Genomic DNA, 18,032 nt, shown 5'->3' with positions numbered 1-18,032 from the left:
GCCAGTTTCTTCCTTCAATTTCCTTTCCTCCTTCCATCTATTTCTTCCTTTCCTTTCTTCCTCCCTTTTCTTTCTTCCTTCCACCTATTTCTTCCTTTCCTTTCCTCCACTCTACCTCCTTCCTTCCATTTCTTCTTTTCCTTTCCCCCTTCCTCCCTTCCACCTATTTTTCCTTTCCCCTCCCTTCTTCTGCCTATTTCTTTCTTTCCTTCCTTTCCGTTCCTTTCCTCCTTCCTTCTGCCTATTTATTCCTTTCCTTTCCCCTTTCCTCCCTTACCTATTTTTCCTTTCGCCCTTCCTTCCGCCTATTTCTTCTTTTCCTTTCCCCCTTCCACCCTTCCACCTATTTTTCCTTTCCCCCTTCCTTCCTTCTGCCTATTTCTTCCTTTCCTCCTTCCTTCCTTCTTCTTCTTCTTCCTTCCATTTCTTCCTTCCTTTCCCCTTCCTTCCTTACCTATTTTTCCTTTCGCCCTTCCTTCCTTCTGCCTACTTCTTCCTTTCCTTCCTTCTTTTCCTTTCTTCTGCCTATTTCTTCTTTTCCTTTCCCCCTTCCACCCGTTTCTTCCTTTCCCTTCCTTCCCCCTATTTCTTCTTTTCCTTTCCTTTCCTCCTTCCTTCCTTCTATTTCTTCTTTTCCTTTCCCCCTTCCACTTATTTCTTCCTTTCCCTTCCTTCTTTCCTTCCTTCTGCCTATTTCTTCTTTTCCTTTCCTCCTTCTTTCTACCTATTTCTTTTCCTTTCTTCCTTCCTTCTGCCTATTTCTTCCTTCCATTTCTTCCTTTCCACTCCCTTTCCCCTTCCTTCCTTCCGTCGTTCCTCCCTCCCTCCCATCTATTTCTTCCATTCCCCTCCCTCCTTCCATTGCTCCCATCCCTCCTTCCCTCACCCCCAAAGGCGAGCCTGCCCAACAGAGGCCATTCCTCCCCCCCCACGAACCCTCCCAACCGCCACCCAAACAAGGAAAAGGCTCGCGCGCAAGCCCCGCCCCTCCCCTCCCCTCCCCCAGTCGATTCCGAAGGAGGGCGGGGACCTCTTCTTCCCCGCCGCCCATTTCTCGCGAGACTTCACCCGACCGCCATTGGCCCGGGGCGCGGCGCGCCGGCATGACGTCATTCGTGCGGGCGGCATCGACAAAGAGGGAAAGTATGGTCGCCTTCGGTTTAACGGTCATCCGGCAGTGAGTATCTGGGGGGGCGGGGCCCGGGGGAGCTTGCTATGCGGGGCCGCCGAAGGATGAGGCCGTCGCGGGGTTCAGCCTACCTTCGCGGCTCTTCCGCCGGGCCCTGTGGGTGGCGCACGGGAGGGAAGAGGGCGACCCAGCCGTTTGGCCAAGCCCGCTGAAGAAGCCCTGAGCCCGGGGTGGATGTCACCTCGAGGCTGAACTTCCCAGAGGGACGGGAGCGGGTCTCTGGAATAATCTAGCCGGTTTTGGCCTAGCGGTTAAGGCACCAGGCCGGAAAAAACAAGGAGATCAGTATGTTCAAGTCCCACCTTAGCCATGAATGCCTCTCTTAGCCCAACCCACCTCACAGGGTTGTTTTTGTGGGTAAAATAGGAGGAGGAAGGTGTGTTGGGTTAAGGTTTACAGCCTTGAGTTTATTTATAAAAATAATAAACAGAGAGCCTAGCCTCTCTCTCTCTTAGCCCAACCCACCTCACAGGGTTGTTGTTGTTTGGGTAAAATAGGAGGAGGAAGGTGTGTTGGGTTAGGGCTCACAGCCTTGAGTTTATTTATAAAATAAATATAAACAAAATAAATAAATAAAATATAAAATAAATATAAAATTAAAAAAAGGGGCCTCTGGTGGCTCAGACTGCTAAGACAGTCTGTTATTAACACAGCTGCTTGCAATTACTGCAGGTTCAAGTCCCACCAGGCCCAAGGTTGACTCAGCCTTCCATCCTTTATAAAGTAGGTAAAATGAGGACCCAGATTGTTGGGGGCAATAAGTTGACTTTGTATATAATATACAAATGGATGAAGACTATTGCTTGACATAGTGTAAGCCGCCCTGAGTCTTTGGAGAAGGGCAGGATATAAATGCAAATAAATAAATAAATAAATAAAAATAATAAACAGAGAGCCTAGCCTCTCTCTCTCTCTTAGCCCAACCCACCTCACAGGGATGTTGTTGTTTGGGTAAAATAGGAGGAGGAAGGTGTGTTGGGTTAGGGCTCACGGCCTTGAGTTTATTTATAAAAATAATATTGGTCCCCCAAGGCGATAATATCCTGATTATCTATTTATATATGTAGATCACTGGCTTATCAGTATCCCATCACTTTAAAGACACCACTTAGGTTTTCTTTAAACATATTTTCCAGTTCCTGTTCTTGTAGTCAGTATCTATGTGCTATATCTAAGTATCTAGAAGTATCTAAGTATCTAGAAGTAGTATCCTCTTCAGCAGTACCTTAGTGTACTATGCTTCCAGTAACTGTTCCTCAGCTGCACTTTTCTGAGAATCCTTGATTTGGAAAGAGCATTTCAACGCATAAATTCAAATTAGGGTATCTCCCAAAGACTCTTGTCCTGCATTTGTTTTGAATATGGCTCGTGAGGAAGAGCTCATATCTTCCTCTGGAAAAAGTTACGTTCTTAGCATTAGGATGATTTTTCTAGCATCCAACCAGACTCTTCCTTTATGTAATTTGAGATGGTTGTTCTTGGTTCTATACTCTGTGATGACAGAGAATTGTCTGTGTAGTACCCTTGAAAAATCCTCAGTGATTTTCTTTTCTCAAGTCTAACCTAACCACTTTTCTTAGTCTCTCATTGTGTTTCTCTGCCCCTGTTCTAGTTTCTCTGAACGGTTCTTTAAGTTTGGTGTTTAGAACTAAGTACAGTAGTATAGCCCCTTACCAGTTTATAAAACAAGGATTGTGCTTGCCCATTATTTCCATTTGTAAAAATGCTTCTATTGAAGCTACTTTTTAAAAAGACATTTCCACACTGCTAATTTCCACAGAATTTATGACAGATTCTTTTTACATGTATTACATGTATTATTACAAGGTACGCCAGGAATCACCCATCCTGCAGGGCATTGGTGTTAAATTTTGTTTCCATTTCTAGGGTATTAGCTGTTGTATCCAATTTTGGGTCAGCTGTGTTCTTGTTCTGCTTTCTTTCTCCCCTTTCATCCAAGTAACTATTGAAAATATTGAAGAGTTCTGGGATCAGAACCAAAGCCTGTGGCAACCCTAATTCTATACCTCATTTTAGTGGATGAAGAACTTTAGATAAGCACCCAAAGGTTCTTTTTAAAAGGCAGCTTGATTTTTTTCCTTGAAAATACTTCGCTTCTCATCCAAGAAGCATCTTTAGTTTATGTAGACATATAAATAAGCACCCCTTGACTATAATTTACAAGCCAACTATGGGTTTCCATGTGGAACTTGCCATGCAACTTATACTTCACTTGCTTGGTAATCAGAATGTCACGAGGTCTTTTGCTAAATGCTTAGATTACAAGAACATAACAATACCCTACAAAATTGGATCCCTGTCCAACAATCTGTTCTTATAGTAGCCAACTAACTGCCCAGTGACCAACCAACTCTACTAGTCTCGCAGCAAATGGACTGGAGTGGGAATTCCATTGGTGTGGAGGCTGTCAGGCTTTGATTCCCATAACTTCTATGAATTGGTCCAACCTTTTGAAGCCAGTCAAGCTGATAACCAGCATTATAGGTCACAGTAAACTCCAAAGTTGAACTGTATACTGTATAAAAATATTTCCTTTGTCCTGATTCTTCCAGTATTGAATTTCATTGAGTAATCTCTGGTTTTAAGTCCAGTTACCTCAGGTCCACAACGTTCTTGCATTCTATAGCTATATCATTTAAAAAAAAAAAAGCCAAGCCTGATAATGCTTCTTGGCAAATCTAGGCTGACTTCTACTCCTTTTTTCATTTTTAAAAGGGTTTACAGATTAATCACTTTATGACCCACCGTAGGATTTTCCAAAGTATCAGTGCGAGATTGATTTAAACTGTATTTCTCTGGTCCCCCTTTTCTTCATTTTTGAAGATAGAGACAATGTTTGCTCTCTTCCAGTCATCTGGTAACTGACCATTCTCCAGAATTTCTGAAAAAAATAATGGATGGAAATTTGGCTGAGGCCTTCAGCCAGTTCCTTTAATATCCCAAGAGGGAGTCTACCTGGTTGTGGAGATTTCCTTTTATTCAAGGGCGGTAGGCAGTCCTGGCCTATTGACTTTAGCTTGGGCATTCTGTTCTTTCAAATAGCTCTTGACAATTGTGCTGATCTCTTAGAGAAGACCAAAATAAAAGAGTCCAGTCTATCCGTCTTCTCTTTGTTATCCATTAGCGTTCTGCTGTATTCACAGAGCAGGTGAGATAATGACATTTTTATTTTGAACGGATGTGAAACTTGTTAAAACTATACTCATAGTTTTAACTATACTCATTCTGAACTTGTTTTCTTAACGCCATCTTCACTAATCTGCGTTTGTCTGTCTGTACTCTTCCTACATCTGTTTCTAGTTTTACTCTCTGTTTCCTTTCAGGTTTACAGACTTAGACAATGACGTGTGTGTGTGTGTGTGTGTGTGTGTGTGTGTGTGTGTGTGTGTGTGTAAAACAATGTGTCCCTTCCTGGAATGGTTTTTAGAATCTTCCTTTTTAGGAACCCTTTCCCCCTTCAATCTTGGGTTTCTTCTCCTGTGGTTTTGGGAAGGACTCCTAATGACCTGTGTCCTTGGGAGCCTTGATTATTCTGGATTCTGAACTACCTAAATTACTCTGTGTAAATTTACTCCCTCTCCCTAATCAACTGTGTATGAAGTCTATTACAAAGCAAAACCTGAAGATTGAAATAGAGATCACAGATCCTGTATTCGCTCCCAAGTCTACCTTAGGATTTCTTACTTTTTTAAAAATTATTTTATTATGATACACAATCTGACAAACACACAACACACAACATATAAATATCTCCTATTTTTAAACAAGTAGTAGTAGTAAACAACACTACTTGTTTCTTAGTGGTCGCCTTTCGCTTTTATACCTTTCCCCCCATTTCTCATTTATTATTTTATTTTCTTTCTTATCCCATTTTCTTTATTTACATTAAATTATCTAATACTAATAGCTTTATTTTTCTACGTTCTTATATACCTATTATTTACATATTGTGCAATTCTAATTTCTCCCCTTTATTTTGTTCCTTTATTTCTAATCTTAAGCCATTCATACCATTTGTTCCAGATTATATAATAATCTGTCTCTTCTTTCTCTTTAATTTCTTTTGTTAACTTGTCCATTTTGGCACATTCTAAAACCTTCCCTATCACTTCTTCGTCTGTTGGTGTCTTTTCCTGTTTCCAATTTTGTGCGTATGTTATTCGTGCAGCTGTTACAATGTGTAAAATCTTTTATTTTATTTATTTATAATTTAATTTCTATACTGCCCTTCTCCCGAAGGACTCAGGGCAGTTTACAAATATTTTCTTTCTTTGGTGTATGTTCTCCTAGTAAATAAACTAGAATTCCTAGTAAAAATGTTTCCGGCTTATTTTCAGTTGGTTGTTCTGTTATTTTTTCTAGCCATTTCTTTATATTTGCCCAGAATTTTTTGGCCACTAGACACGTTAGGATTTCATTATCCTAATGAAGAGCAAACAAGAGCAAACAACCTTTAAATGTGAATAATGGCCTCTAAAAGCACACAGTGATGCTAATAAAAACCATTGGACCAAAATCTTCGGCATTTTCTTCCCCTCAAGCATAGTAGGCACTTCATTCAGCTTTTCTAGTAAATTCAAAAACATGAGAAACTCCGTGGTTCCAGAATGCAGTTTTGCTTATTTTCCATAATTATGTAGAAATGCTGCTGAATACTGTAGAGGCTGCCGACAATAAAAAAAATAATTTATATCATCTTACGTTGAAAGCAGTAAACTTCCTTCCAAAGCTACGATCTTATGCGGCTGAGGAAAATTCTAACATATTTAAAGGTTTTAAAAATTCAGTTCTTGTAATTACGGATTTTTAAATCAACAGCAGTGAGAATGCAAAGGACAGTTCTGGTTTTTTTTTCCTCAAGCATTAAAAGCATTTTCTAAACTGTTACAATTTAAATACTTTGATATGAACATTGCAAAACTCTTAATTAGCTTGTGCAATTGATTACTTTTACTGTTGTATCAAATTGTTTAGTGAAGCACGAGAAGAAAAAATCCAGACTTAATCTGAAATTTTGATTTCAACTTGCTGATACCAGTACAAGCAGAAGGTTGCCTACTAGCCAATTCTATAGAACGGTATTGAATTCTGATGGAGAAAGACAGGGATAATTAACACTGAGAGCTAAGTAGGCGTCTCTCAGCCAGAGTCAGCTTGGGTCACTAATTCTTCTCTAATGAAATTGTCTGCACAATAAATTAAGTATCGATTGCTTTAATTGGGTTGTCTGTTTATCTTGTTTATAGCTCTATACATTTATCTATTCATCAGTCGTCTTAATAAACATAATCCACTTTTCATTATTAATGAAGAGTAGAGTAGAATAGAATGAATTAGGAATAGAATAGAATAGAATAGAATAGAATAGAATAGAATAGAATAGAATAGAATAGAATAGAATAGAATAGAATTGGAAGGGACCTTGTAGGACATCTAGTCCAACCCTCCTGCCCAAGCAGGAGAGCCTATACCATTTCTGACAGATGGCAGTTCAGTCTCTTCTTGAAAGTCTCCAGTGATGAAGCTCCCACAACTTCTGAAAGCAATTTCTGTTCCATTTGTTGTCTATTCTCACTGTCAGAAAATTTCTCCTTATTTCTACATTGAATCTCTCCTTGACCAGTTTCCATATACAAAAAAACAGCAGCAAATTAATTAATTAATTAATTTATTTGCTGCTGTTTTTTTGTATATAGATGTCAGGTATTTCCTCTTAGGTAAAGGTAATGGCTCCCCTCGCACATATGTGCTAGTCGTTCCCGACTCTAGGGGGCGGTGCTCATCTCCGTTTCAAACCCAAAGAGCCAGCACTGTCCGAAGACGTCTCCTTGGTCATGTGGCCGGCATGACTCAATGCCAAAGGTGCACAGAATGCTGTTCCCTTCCCACCAAAGGTGGTCCCTATTTTTCTACTTGCATTTTTTATGTGCTTTCGAACTGCTAGGTTGGCAAAAGCTGGGACAAGTAACGGGAGCTCACCCAGTTACGCAGCACTAGGGATTTGAACCGCTGAACTACCGAACTTTCGATTGACAAGCTCAGCGTCTTAACCACTGAGCCACCTCTAGTCTCTAATTTCCTCTTAGACCCTTTTATTGTTTGCATTGATGCTGGCAGGCCGCGGTAATTCCAATTCTCCCCCTTGATCATATAACACTTCCTCACTGATCATATAACACTGTATCTAACCCCAAATACAGATTCGTGCCAATCTTTCCAGCTAGGGAAATGATGAGTTTTCGCTGCTTAATCTCTCACAATTCTCCTGATCGTTTTAGTGACGTGCATCCCTGCGATCAAGTCAGGGTTAAGGAGTCATTGGTAGATCCCTGGAGCGATGCCTGGGCCTCAAGAGAGGGCAGGGAACATGCGCCAGTGCCTCTTCGTTACACAGTAAGCATCCCCACCAGCAATGTTGGTGTTTGTGGCGTGTAACAAAATTGTGCGTTTCGTTATCCCAGGGAAAGACTGGGCTAGCCCAGCTGAGTCAGTGCTGTAAGGGCTGAGTAACATTAAAAATTCCTGGCTAAAAATTCTCAGTCGGAATTGGTTTTTCTCCTGTTTTTGAGTTTCTGTTTGTTTGTTTTTTTCCCCCACAGTGGACAAACGAGATACAACAAAGAGAAGATAATGCAAGGTTTGTCTCTTCTGGCGGTTATTAAATCAGAGAGCCCATTACTTTTATTTGAACCTTGATTTGATTTTACATTGAACATTTATTGCAGGTAGTCCTCAATTTGCAATGGTTCCTTTAAGTGAGCGTTCAAAGGTACAAAGGCACTGGGTTAAAAAAAAAGACTTCATGACCATTTTTCACACTTACGATGCAGCATTCCCACTGTTGCGTGATCCAAATTCGCTGCTTGGCAACTGGCGTGTATTTAAGACGGTTGCAACTGTCCCGGGGTCACGTGATCAGCTTCCGCAACCTCCTTGCAAGCGAAGCCCATGGGGATGCCAGATTCACTTAACAACCGTGCGACTAACTTAAACATTGCTTAACACAATGTAAGCCGCCTTGACTCTTCAGAGAAGGGCGGGATATAAATTCAAATTAAAACAAAAAACGAGCGATTCACTTAACCAGCGGTGGCAAGAAAAGTCGTCAAATTGGGCAATTGTCTCACTTAGCAACAGAAAATTTGGGGGCTTGATTGCGGTTGTAAGTTGAGGACTACCTGTACTACGTATATCTGAGGCAGGTGGGAACAGCCACAGGGGCCAGAAAGCGGACTTTCCTGCTTCCACAATGTGAAGGAGTGGGCTTCCTGAGTGCTTTCACATGTGTTCTGTCCCCCCACCCCACCTCAGTCCGAGAGACACATGAACTGACTCAATTAGCCAGCAATTTAGTCCACGGCAGCTATCAGCTCTGGCAGCAGACCAGCGAATGTCTGCCAAGGTTTTCTTTATCTTCCCTGATGTTACCGGAGCAACCAGGAAGTCAGGAACAAACAGCAATCCAGGCCAAATGCTCAGTCAAATAGTTCAGCTCAAGTTTCTCCAGTCAGTTTGCTTTGTCCGTCACAAAGTAGTAGAGCAGCCTCTCCTGCTTTTATACTCTGTGGGGTGTGGCTCAGTGATTCAGCACTCTCTAGGCCTGCCCCACCCCTTCTTTTTTTGTTTTCGCCTCTCTTGTCTACGAAACCTGGGATCTAACCAGGACTGATTGTCTACAGCTGGGTCTGGAAGCATTGCCTGGGCGAGGGGAGACACAGGAGACAGAGGCCTCGTCACCTCCTTCACCTGGCCTGCCTCCTGGAACTGAGCCAGAGAGGCCAGCCCTGCAGAGGGGAGGCCCGATGGCCCTTCCCCCTCACTCTCTGAGTCACTTTTTGGCAAGGGGCCAGGCCGGGGGGGGGGGGGGCTGGAGCCACAACAGCATGCTCCAAAGCATCCCTTCTGAAGTGTGCACTTCCCTGGGTTGGCATTGTCCCAGGTGGTGACAGATGGGGCATCTGCCAGGAGAACAAGTTCCCCTGCCCCTTGGGTCTGCAACCTTAAACACTCAAAAGAGCCATTTGGATCCGTTTCCCACAGAAAAGGAAAACACTGGGAGCCACAAAACCTGGGTGGGTGTGGCCAACACCTCATCACTCACATGATCTCCTGCCCCCCCCCCCCAGGCATGCCTACCCAGCCGGTCATTAGGGCAGAGAAACGGTTGTTAAAAAACACTGGGAACCACAAAATTGTTTGGATATCTCCCTCCCTCCCCTCCCTCCCCTCTCTCTCCATATCTCTCTCTGCATGCATGGGGGACGGGGTCTTCTCCGATCTCTGCATGTTCCCCACTAGGGTCCCCTACCTTTCTACTCCATTTCTGCCGCCCGGACCAACCTGGAAGCCAAAACGGGGTGCAGGAGGGAGGTGCATGCATGTGGGGGCCTGGGCACATGCGGGGGGCGGGGGCACATGCACGGTGAATGCTCGCATTGCATTTTGTGGGTTCGGGCACACACGTGTGCATTCATGCGTGCTTTTAGCACTCGGCAGCAAAAAGGTTAACCATCGCTGGCCTAACTTCTTTTAGAACAGCGGTTCTCAACCTGTGGGTCGGGACCCCATTGGGGGTCGAATGACGATTTGCCAGGGGTCGCCTAAGACCATCGGAAATATGGGAAGTATACTTGCGAGTCGAAGAATCGCGCTCCAGTGCTTGACTTCACAAGCCAACTGCAGGCTCTTCAAATCGCTAGCCGAATTCGGCTTCAGGCGCGATGAATTAAAAAAGAGAGAAATCTTTGCTCTGATGTCTCCCTCTCAAGCCAGCTGCAATCACTCCCAATCGCTAGCCTAATCTGGCTTCAGGCGCCATAAACTTAATAGGGGAGGAGTCTCCGCTTTAATGCCTCCGTCCTCAATGCAATCGCAAGCAGTTCAGATCGCTAGCCAATATGGCTTCAGGCGCAATAAATTCAAAACGAAAATAATTTTACGGTTGGGGGTTGCCACATCGTGGGGAATTGTATTAAAGGGGTCGCCACATCATGGGGAATTGTATTAAAGGGGTCGCAGCACTATAAAGGTTGAGAACCACTGTTTTAGAAGGGCTTCTCTTTGTAGCTGAATGTTTTCCCTGATCTTTGGAGAGTATCAGCTGATGAGGGCTAAAAGATGCTTGTTCTAACTGTTGGACACATTCCCATGGTGGCTCTTGCAGGTCAGGGTTTGGATGAGCCTCTCACAGACACTGGGTTCAAGCAAGCCAATGCAGCTGGGATGTATCTCCGTCATATCAGATTTACTCACGTCTTCACCAGTGACCTGATTCGGGCAAAGCAGGCAAGTATCTTGTAGGTGAAATTGTGCACGAAGAAATATTTAAGACTTGTTGGGAGATGTAGAAATTCGATAAATGGTCATAATTCTAGGGGTTTGTTTTTGGAGTTCATTTTGTGTGTGTGTGTGTGTGTGTGTGTGTGATAAGTACTGCAAAATTGTAACGATTAGTGAATTGATTAACAATGCGGTCTTAAAAGTTGCATTCATAGAGGGTAAAAAATAAACTTCCATTTTTAATTAGTTTACCTACTCTTTAATTCTATTTTATAGGCATTAGGTATGTTCGCCACCTTGAGTTGTTTATAAAAATTATAAAGGTGGGATAAAAAAAATATATACATTCAATTTTATAGCTACTAAGATTGTTGGCCGGGCAGGTACAAAAACAGCCAGAGAAATGATTGAAGCCTGGGAAATGGGCCCCTTGTCAATCAACTGGAGCAGGGGTCTCCAACCTTGGCAACTTTAAGACTTGTGGACTTCAACTCCCAGAATACCTCAGCCAGCAAAGCTGGCTGAGGAATTCTGGGAGTTGAAATCCACAAGTCTTAAAGTTGTCAAGGTTGGAGACCCCTGAAGTGGAGCTTATCAGGTATTTAGGAACCGAGGGCTTGGCAGCACAAGGAAACGACAGCCAATCGCCAGCCATCCACACACCAATCAGCCAATAGGAAGGCACCACATAAATACCATTCACAAAATAGCCCAAAGCACATAATCTAGTAGAGAGGAGTTCCCTGAAAATGAATTCCCAACATGAGTTCAAAGGCTCGGGAGAGTAAACCTCTGGTTCCAATGGCTGACCCAGATTCAGTCTTCCAACATTATCCTGCTGTAACTTACAGCAGTTCATTTAGTGACCATTCAAAGTCACAATGGCACCGGCGAGGGGTAGAAATGACTTTTAGTCCCGTGATCAAAATTCAGGCACTTGGCAATTCTCTCATATTTAAGCGAGTTGCAGTGTCCCATAATCCCCTTTTGACAAGCAAAATCAAGGTGGATTCACTTAACAACCGTGTTACTAACTTCTCAGCTGCAGCGATTCAACTCACAACTGTGGCAAGAAAGGTCGTTTAAAAAAGGGGGCAAAACTCACTTAAGAACTGTCTCACCAAACAACAGAAATGTTGGGCTTAATTGTGGACATAAGTTGAGGACTATTTGTATTTCCTTTTTTTAAAAAACAAAAAATCGTAAACCACCCAGAGTTATTAAGGAGTCAACCTTAATATCTGGAAATAAATGCAACTTTAAAAAAAAAAAAACTTTTTTTCAATATTCATTTTAACATTTCAGACCACGGCTTCAATTCTTATGAATAGCCAGCACTGCAGAGAGATTCCTGTAAAATGTGATGCCCGCCTTCGAGAACGGGTAAGTATTTCTTTGCCCCTATAGAAGATCAACGCCAGGTTCCCATGGCATTGGCAGCGTGTCAGCATTCCAGAAAAAAAAAACCCACTCCAAGTAAAAGAGTCGGGGGACAAGCAGTTCTTTTAGGGGGACTACAGGAGATCCTTCAGGAAGGGAGGGAGGGAAGGAAGGATTCTTTATTGGCCAAGTGTGATTGAACACACAAGGAATTTGTCTTTGGTGCATATGCTCTCAGTGTACATAAAGGAAAAGATACGTTCATCAAGAATCATAAGGTTCAACACTTAATGATAGTCATAGGGGACAAATAAGCAAGAATAGAATAGAATAGAATAGAATAGAATAGAATAGAATAGAATAGAATAGAATAGAATAGAATAGAATAGAATAGAATTCTTTATTGGCCAAGTGTGATTGGACACACAAGGAATTTGTCTTGGTGCATATGCTCTCAGTGTACATAAAAGAAAAGATATGTTCATCAAGAATCATAAGGTACAACACTTAATGATAGTCATAGGGGACAAATAAGCAAGAATAGAATAGAATAGAATAGAATAGAATAGAATAGAATAGAATAGAATAGAATAGAATAGAATAGAATTCTTTATTGGCCAAGTGTGATTGGACACACAAGGAATTTGTCTTTGGTGCATACGCTCTCAGTGTACATAAAGGAAAAGATACATTCATCAAGAATCATAAGGTACAACACTTAATGATAGTCATAGGATACAAATAAGCAATCAAGTCATAGTAGGAAACAATATAAATTGTAAGGATACAAGCAACAAAGTTACCGTCATACAGTCATAAGTGGAAGGAGATGGGTGGTGGGAACGATGAGAAGATTAATAGTAGTGCAGATTTATTCAATAGTTTGACAGTGTTGAGGGAATTATTTGTTTAGCAGAGTCAGGAAAAAACTGTTCTTGTGCAGTGCTCGATAGCGTCATTTTGAGGGTAGGAGTTGCTCCTTTTCTTTGTTTCTTCTCCAAAGGAGAAGGGAAGTGTGTCTGCAGCAGGCGTGGAAATGCTAGCTGCATTCTTGCCGCAACCCTCACCACATAATTCTCTCCCCTGTCTTGACAGAAATACGGAGTAGCGGAAGGGAGGCCTCTCAGCGATCTTAAGGCCATGGCCAAGGAAGCTGGGGAGCCATATCTCTCTTTTACCCCTCCTGGAGGAGAAACCCTGGATGAAGTAAGGACTCGGTCGGGGTTTATGATCCGTTGGGAAGCGACTGACTGAACCTATATGCACTTGTGAATGGCTGAGGGGGCTGACTCCCCAAGGCAGCAAGGGTCTCGCTAAAATATCTCCAGCAAGCAGAGAGACTCAGGCTGAACTGCAGAAGAATAGCAGCAGAGGGAAGGAAGAGGCAGCTAAGATGCCTATTTTACTTGCACATCGCAGCTAGCAACTAGACATGTGTGCAAATCCTTTTGACAGCTATCAGTCAAAATAGGTCATTCATATATGCAGGATTTGCAGGTACAAGTGTAAAAGGTTCACACCTCGTCCTCGATGGATATGCACACTCTACCCACAAGTACGTCTTTTATATTCTTTACACTGTGCAGCCATAGCAGCCAAATCTTTCTCTCTCACACACACACATCCACATCCACAGAAGCAACATACAAGCACATATCGCTAAGAAACAGATAATTTACTTCTAGGTACATTCAGCACACTTAACAATAGCAATAGCACTTTAGACTTACATACCGCTTCACAGTGCTTTACTCTCTTAAGTGGTCTATAGAGTCAGCCCACAAAAATTTGGGTCCTCATTTTACCAACCTCGCAAGGATGGAAGGCTGAGTCAATCTTGAGCTGGTCAGGATCGAAGTCCAGGCTGTGGGCAGAGTTAGCCTGCAATACTGCATTGTAACCACTGCACCACCATGAAGGAGAATAAGAAAGGGAATAAGGGAGGGAGGGAGGAAGGGAAGGAATAAATAAAAATAGCACTTAGACTTATATACTACTTCACATTGCTTTACAGCCCTCTCTAAGCGGTTTACAGAGTCAGCACATTGGCAAGAAGTCAGGAACAGATCTTCACTCTAATGAATTGAACTAATTGCCTCCTGCAAACTCCACTCCCCTTTCGCTCCTCTTTTTATTCCCTATGGGAGGGGCCATTCACCATCCACCTGTGGCTTTACTCCTGAGTCGACCCTTGTTCCTTAGCTGTTCCCTTCTCCTGGCAGCTCTGCGCATGCGCACACTGGGAACAGGATCCAGCTGTTCTTCTGCCCTACTGATGTCTGACTGCGAAGGCAGCTGACAACTGTCAAGACGGCCCTGGCCCCCCTCTCCGCCTCTGACGCAGAGCACACATCACAGCCTTAGGAGCCGCCCATGTTCCTCCTCAATCTCTTCAATGTCTGAATCTTCCACCAGCTCCGCTTGCAGGCCACCACACTTTTCATCTGATTTTTCTCTCCCTTCAGGTGAAAGCCCGCGTCAAGGATTTCTTCGGATACCTTTGCAATCTGGTTGCCCAGGAGGCATGTCTAGAAAAACAAGTTTCGCCGGGCGCAGAAGCAAATACAGAAATGGCAGAAGGAAGTCCTGCCACTTCGTTGCCAAACCACCACGGTGGACCGGATTCTAATTCCGAAGGAGTTGCGTCAGGACTGGCAGCCAACATCCTAGTTGTGAGTCATGGGGCATACATGAGAAACTGGATTGGCTATTTCATTTCAGACCTGCAGTGTAGTTTGCCAGCCACGGTGACAAAGGCCGATTTGTCCTCGGTTACTCCCAATACTGGGATTAGCCGCTTCATTGTAAAACTGGAAATGAGGGATAGCCTCCTTCCGCCTCAGATCCGCTGCCTTTTTCTCAATAGAAGCGATCACTTACGTGACATGAGTGACAGCTGAGCGCACGCAGCTGTACAACGTTTAACCCAGAAGGAAATTATTTATGCCCCGCGTGGAATCGCATTATTGCCTTTTTTTTTTTTCCAATTATGTTTGAAAACGTAGCATGTCGGAAAGAATTTTTCCGCTAAGGAATTTAAACTTTTGTTTTGCTTCTCCGTCTTTCTTGACCCTTGTTGAAGGAAAAAAAAAAAAAAAAAGAACACAGCATTGGCTGGTGGAAAAGGTGATATTCTGGAGAAGTTTCTGGAACCGATTGCTGTTGTAAACGCTTTCCTGGAGCCATTAAGGAAAGGGCAGAATTTGAATAATACTGCAGTATAAATTAACAGGTGAATCTTACGATCAGTGTTCCCCCAGCCTTTCCGCCTCTATGGACCGGCGCTGAAACAGTGGCAGCAGCAGTGTGGGGAGGAGAGGGGATGGTTTGGGGCGTGCATGTGCCGCTTTCGCAAATGCAGCTGTGCGCAAAACTATCCCCTCTTCCCCCCTACCATTGTTTCCACCGGTCCAGAAAGGTTGGGGTTTTTACAAATGCAGTTGTGCGCATGACCGCACACATGTATTCGCCCACCCCTTCCGCGGCCTGGTTCCAAACGGGCCACGGACCACCACCAAGCCGTGGACCGGGAGTTGGGAGGCCCCTGTTTTAGACGATTTAATCAGGATCAGACCGTGAGTGAGAGCGTAATCTAGCTTCCCTTTTTAAGAGCAGGCCTCTAAAAGAGTGGAATCCCTCTGCTGGATGGAATGTAGTATGGGATGATCCCAGCAGAAAGTTTAGACACAGAGTAACTCTGCCTAAGAAACAAACAAAAAAAATTCCCTATCTTTTGTTTTAATAGTTTTAAATAATTTGGACAACTTAGCATCCTTTAGCTCTGTAGAGATTCTCAGTCATCCAGGTTGTGGTTGTCCCAAAGGTGCTTTTTTCAGGAGGCAACTGGACTTTCTTGTCCTTTCTTTTGAAGACATTTCGCTTCTCATCCAAGAAGCTTCTCCAGTTCTGACTGGATGGTGGAGAACGGAAGGAATTTATATTCCTTGCAGACAGCTGGTCATTTGCATCCTTTTAAAGGGCCCTTGGAGCACCTGGAGATTTATTTGTGTCCTCCAAGTGGTGTCAACAACTCTAAAAGGATGCAAATGACCAGCTGTCTGGAAGTAATATAAATCCTTCCATTCCCCACGGTCCTGTCGGAGCTGAAGAAGATTCTTGGATGAGAAGTAAAACTTCAAAGAAAAAGGCAAGGCAGTCCAGTTGCCTCCTGAAAAAAAGCACCTTTAGAATCCCTTAGTAACTGTTTTAATACCAAAAAAACCAGAAAACAAAACCAGATCTGATCCTGCAGAAAACTCCTGTCCCAGTCCAATTGTGTGCTGTCCAGTGATGAAATCCCCCGCGGGTTGCCACTAGTTTGCTGCCTATGCATGCACGGTGTGTGGCAAACGCGTGCTGCATGCAAGGGCAGTGCACACCAAATGCACGTTGCGCACGTGCATGCACAGTGCATGCCAAACGCACAGAATGCGCAGTGCGCACCAAACGCAACAACGAGGGGGGAAAACAGCTGTGCCGCATGATTTAGATTTGCTAGAAAGCAGGATTTCCTTACATTAGCGAATGTAAATCGCGCGGCACAGCTGATCGTCGGAAATACCGGTTCACGTGAACCGGTAGCTTTTTTTTTTTTTAACTACCGGTTTGCCCAAACTGGTAGCTTTTGTTACTACCAGTTCACGCGAACCGGTAGCATTTCACTCCTGCTGTTGTCCTAACAGGATTCAAGCTTGCTTTAGGAGAATTTGCACAAGGGAGCTCCCTAGTGGAATTTGCCTTATGATTATCCCTGGGAATAATCATGCAATATATATATATTGAAAGAAAATATACACACACACACACATATATATATATATTTAGTAGGACTAAATTCAGCCAGAAATCATATATATATATATATATGATTTTTCTTCTGGAAAAAATAAAAAATGCTACCGAGCCAAACCATATTTTTATTGTATAAGCAAGATGAAGTTGGACCTTCCATGTTATTTTTGGCAACATATTCCAAAAACCATCAGAGAATTGAGGGGCTGGCGATGGTTCTTAAACCCCTACTCTGTGGTCGCTACTGAGAATTAAAATAATGGTGCACTGTTGTTGTTGTTGCTTTGTCACCTCGCGTTGGCCAGTAAAGCTGTCGCTCTAATGTGAATTATTCCGATGCATTCTCATACTTGTGGGCATTAGACTTGGGTTGTTATGATTCTGTTCTGAGACCCAGTCCTTTATTCATGGAGGTATGTTAGGACATTTCTCTGTAACACGGAGACCAAACGCATGAGTCTTTATGCTGCATACTAACGCTCAGAAATTGGTTTATGGCTACTATGGTTTAGATGTTCTTATCCCCCACATGCCAAAGACGAGGAAGACGTAAAACTTCACCGAGTTGTATTTGTGGAAAGTGCAATTAGGTCAGCCAAGTTCTTCTTCTACACTTCCTTTCCTGGATGGCATTAAAAGAGCCAGTGGCCTCACCTCTTTGGAAGAAAGGTCTTGAGATATGCCAGAAGGAGCATCATGCCTTGACATTCAAAATCTAGCTTTTCCTAGATAGAAATTCTATACCTCCAGACATCCTCGCCTTGCATGCGCTGTTGACTCTTAAATTTCAGAGATGCAGGAACCGAGGTCTTGTCTTGTTTTTTTCCCCGAATGTGTATTTAAGACGCATAATTTTCCATCAGTTGGTTTTCTTTGTGTTTGACCTCAAGCCCACGGCCCAAACATTTAGCCCTTTGTTAAATTATCAACTGCTCCGTATTTTAATGTATGCGAAACACTTGCCGTGTTTATATTTATTGAACCTTCAGCCTGTTGTTTTTTGTTACTCCTTCTGATAATGTTACTTTCGAGATCATTAAAATATACACCTTTTAAGTGAACCGCACAGTCTGGTTTGTGGGGTTTTTTTTGGTAAAACCAACCAACCGACCAAAACTATGGCTACATGAATGAGAGATGGAGAATGGCAGAACGGGATGCGATGTGGTTACACTATTTTTTGCACTATAAGACGCTCCAGACCATAAGAGGCACCTAGCTTTTGGGGAGGAAAACAAATAAAATTCTGCTCCTGCCTCCCAGCAATTTACCTCCTTGCAGCAAACAGCAAACAGCCTGGTCAGCTTCAGCACAGCCTGATTTAGCACGAGCAGCTGATTGGCGGTTGGATCGGCTTCCTGGAATAACGCCG

General features: G+C 43.2%; 1 protein-coding gene across 2 annotated transcripts; it reads left to right on the top strand.

Annotated features, from left to right (window-relative positions):
* Nucleotides 1-1,094: 1,094 nt before the first annotated feature.
* Nucleotides 1,095-17,752, top strand: TIGAR (TP53 induced glycolysis regulatory phosphatase). Of its 2 annotated transcripts, XM_058191069.1 has the most exons (7): nucleotides 1,095-1,177; nucleotides 7,489-7,603; nucleotides 7,810-7,847; nucleotides 10,374-10,495; nucleotides 11,795-11,872; nucleotides 12,965-13,075; nucleotides 14,335-17,752. In XM_058191069.1, the coding sequence occupies exons 2-7, from the start codon at nucleotides 7,548-7,550 to the stop codon at nucleotides 14,767-14,769; spliced, it is 840 nt and encodes a 279-aa protein (XP_058047052.1). In that variant the 5' UTR covers nucleotides 1,095-1,177; nucleotides 7,489-7,547; the 3' UTR covers nucleotides 14,770-17,752. The 2 variants fall into 2 exon arrangements, with proteins under 2 accessions (XP_058047052.1, XP_058047051.1); XM_058191068.1 differs by lacking the exon at nucleotides 7,489-7,603 and having other exon boundaries at nucleotides 1,101-1,177.
* Nucleotides 17,753-18,032: the final 280 nt, after the last annotated feature.

This window comes from Ahaetulla prasina, chromosome 7 (assembly GCF_028640845.1).
Source record: "Ahaetulla prasina isolate Xishuangbanna chromosome 7, ASM2864084v1, whole genome shotgun sequence".
NCBI classification, from domain to species: Eukaryota; Metazoa; Chordata; class Lepidosauria; order Squamata; family Colubridae; genus Ahaetulla; species Ahaetulla prasina.
The sequence above is the reverse complement of the archived record's forward strand: the minus strand, read 5'-3'. Positions and strand labels throughout refer to the sequence as shown.

Bases quoted from the DNA above. Each gene is read 5' to 3' on its own strand.
- TIGAR (XM_058191068.1), top strand. From the start codon at position 1,104: ATGACGTCATTCGTGCGGGCGGCATCGACAAAGAGGGAAAGTATGGTC. The intron at 1,178-7,809 runs GTGAGTATCTGG...TTTCCCCCACAG, and splicing joins GGTTTAACGGTCATCCGGCA to TGGACAAACGAGATACAACA. The intron at 13,076-14,334 runs GTAAGGACTCGG...CTCTCCCTTCAG, and splicing joins GAGGAGAAACCCTGGATGAA to GTGAAAGCCCGCGTCAAGGA.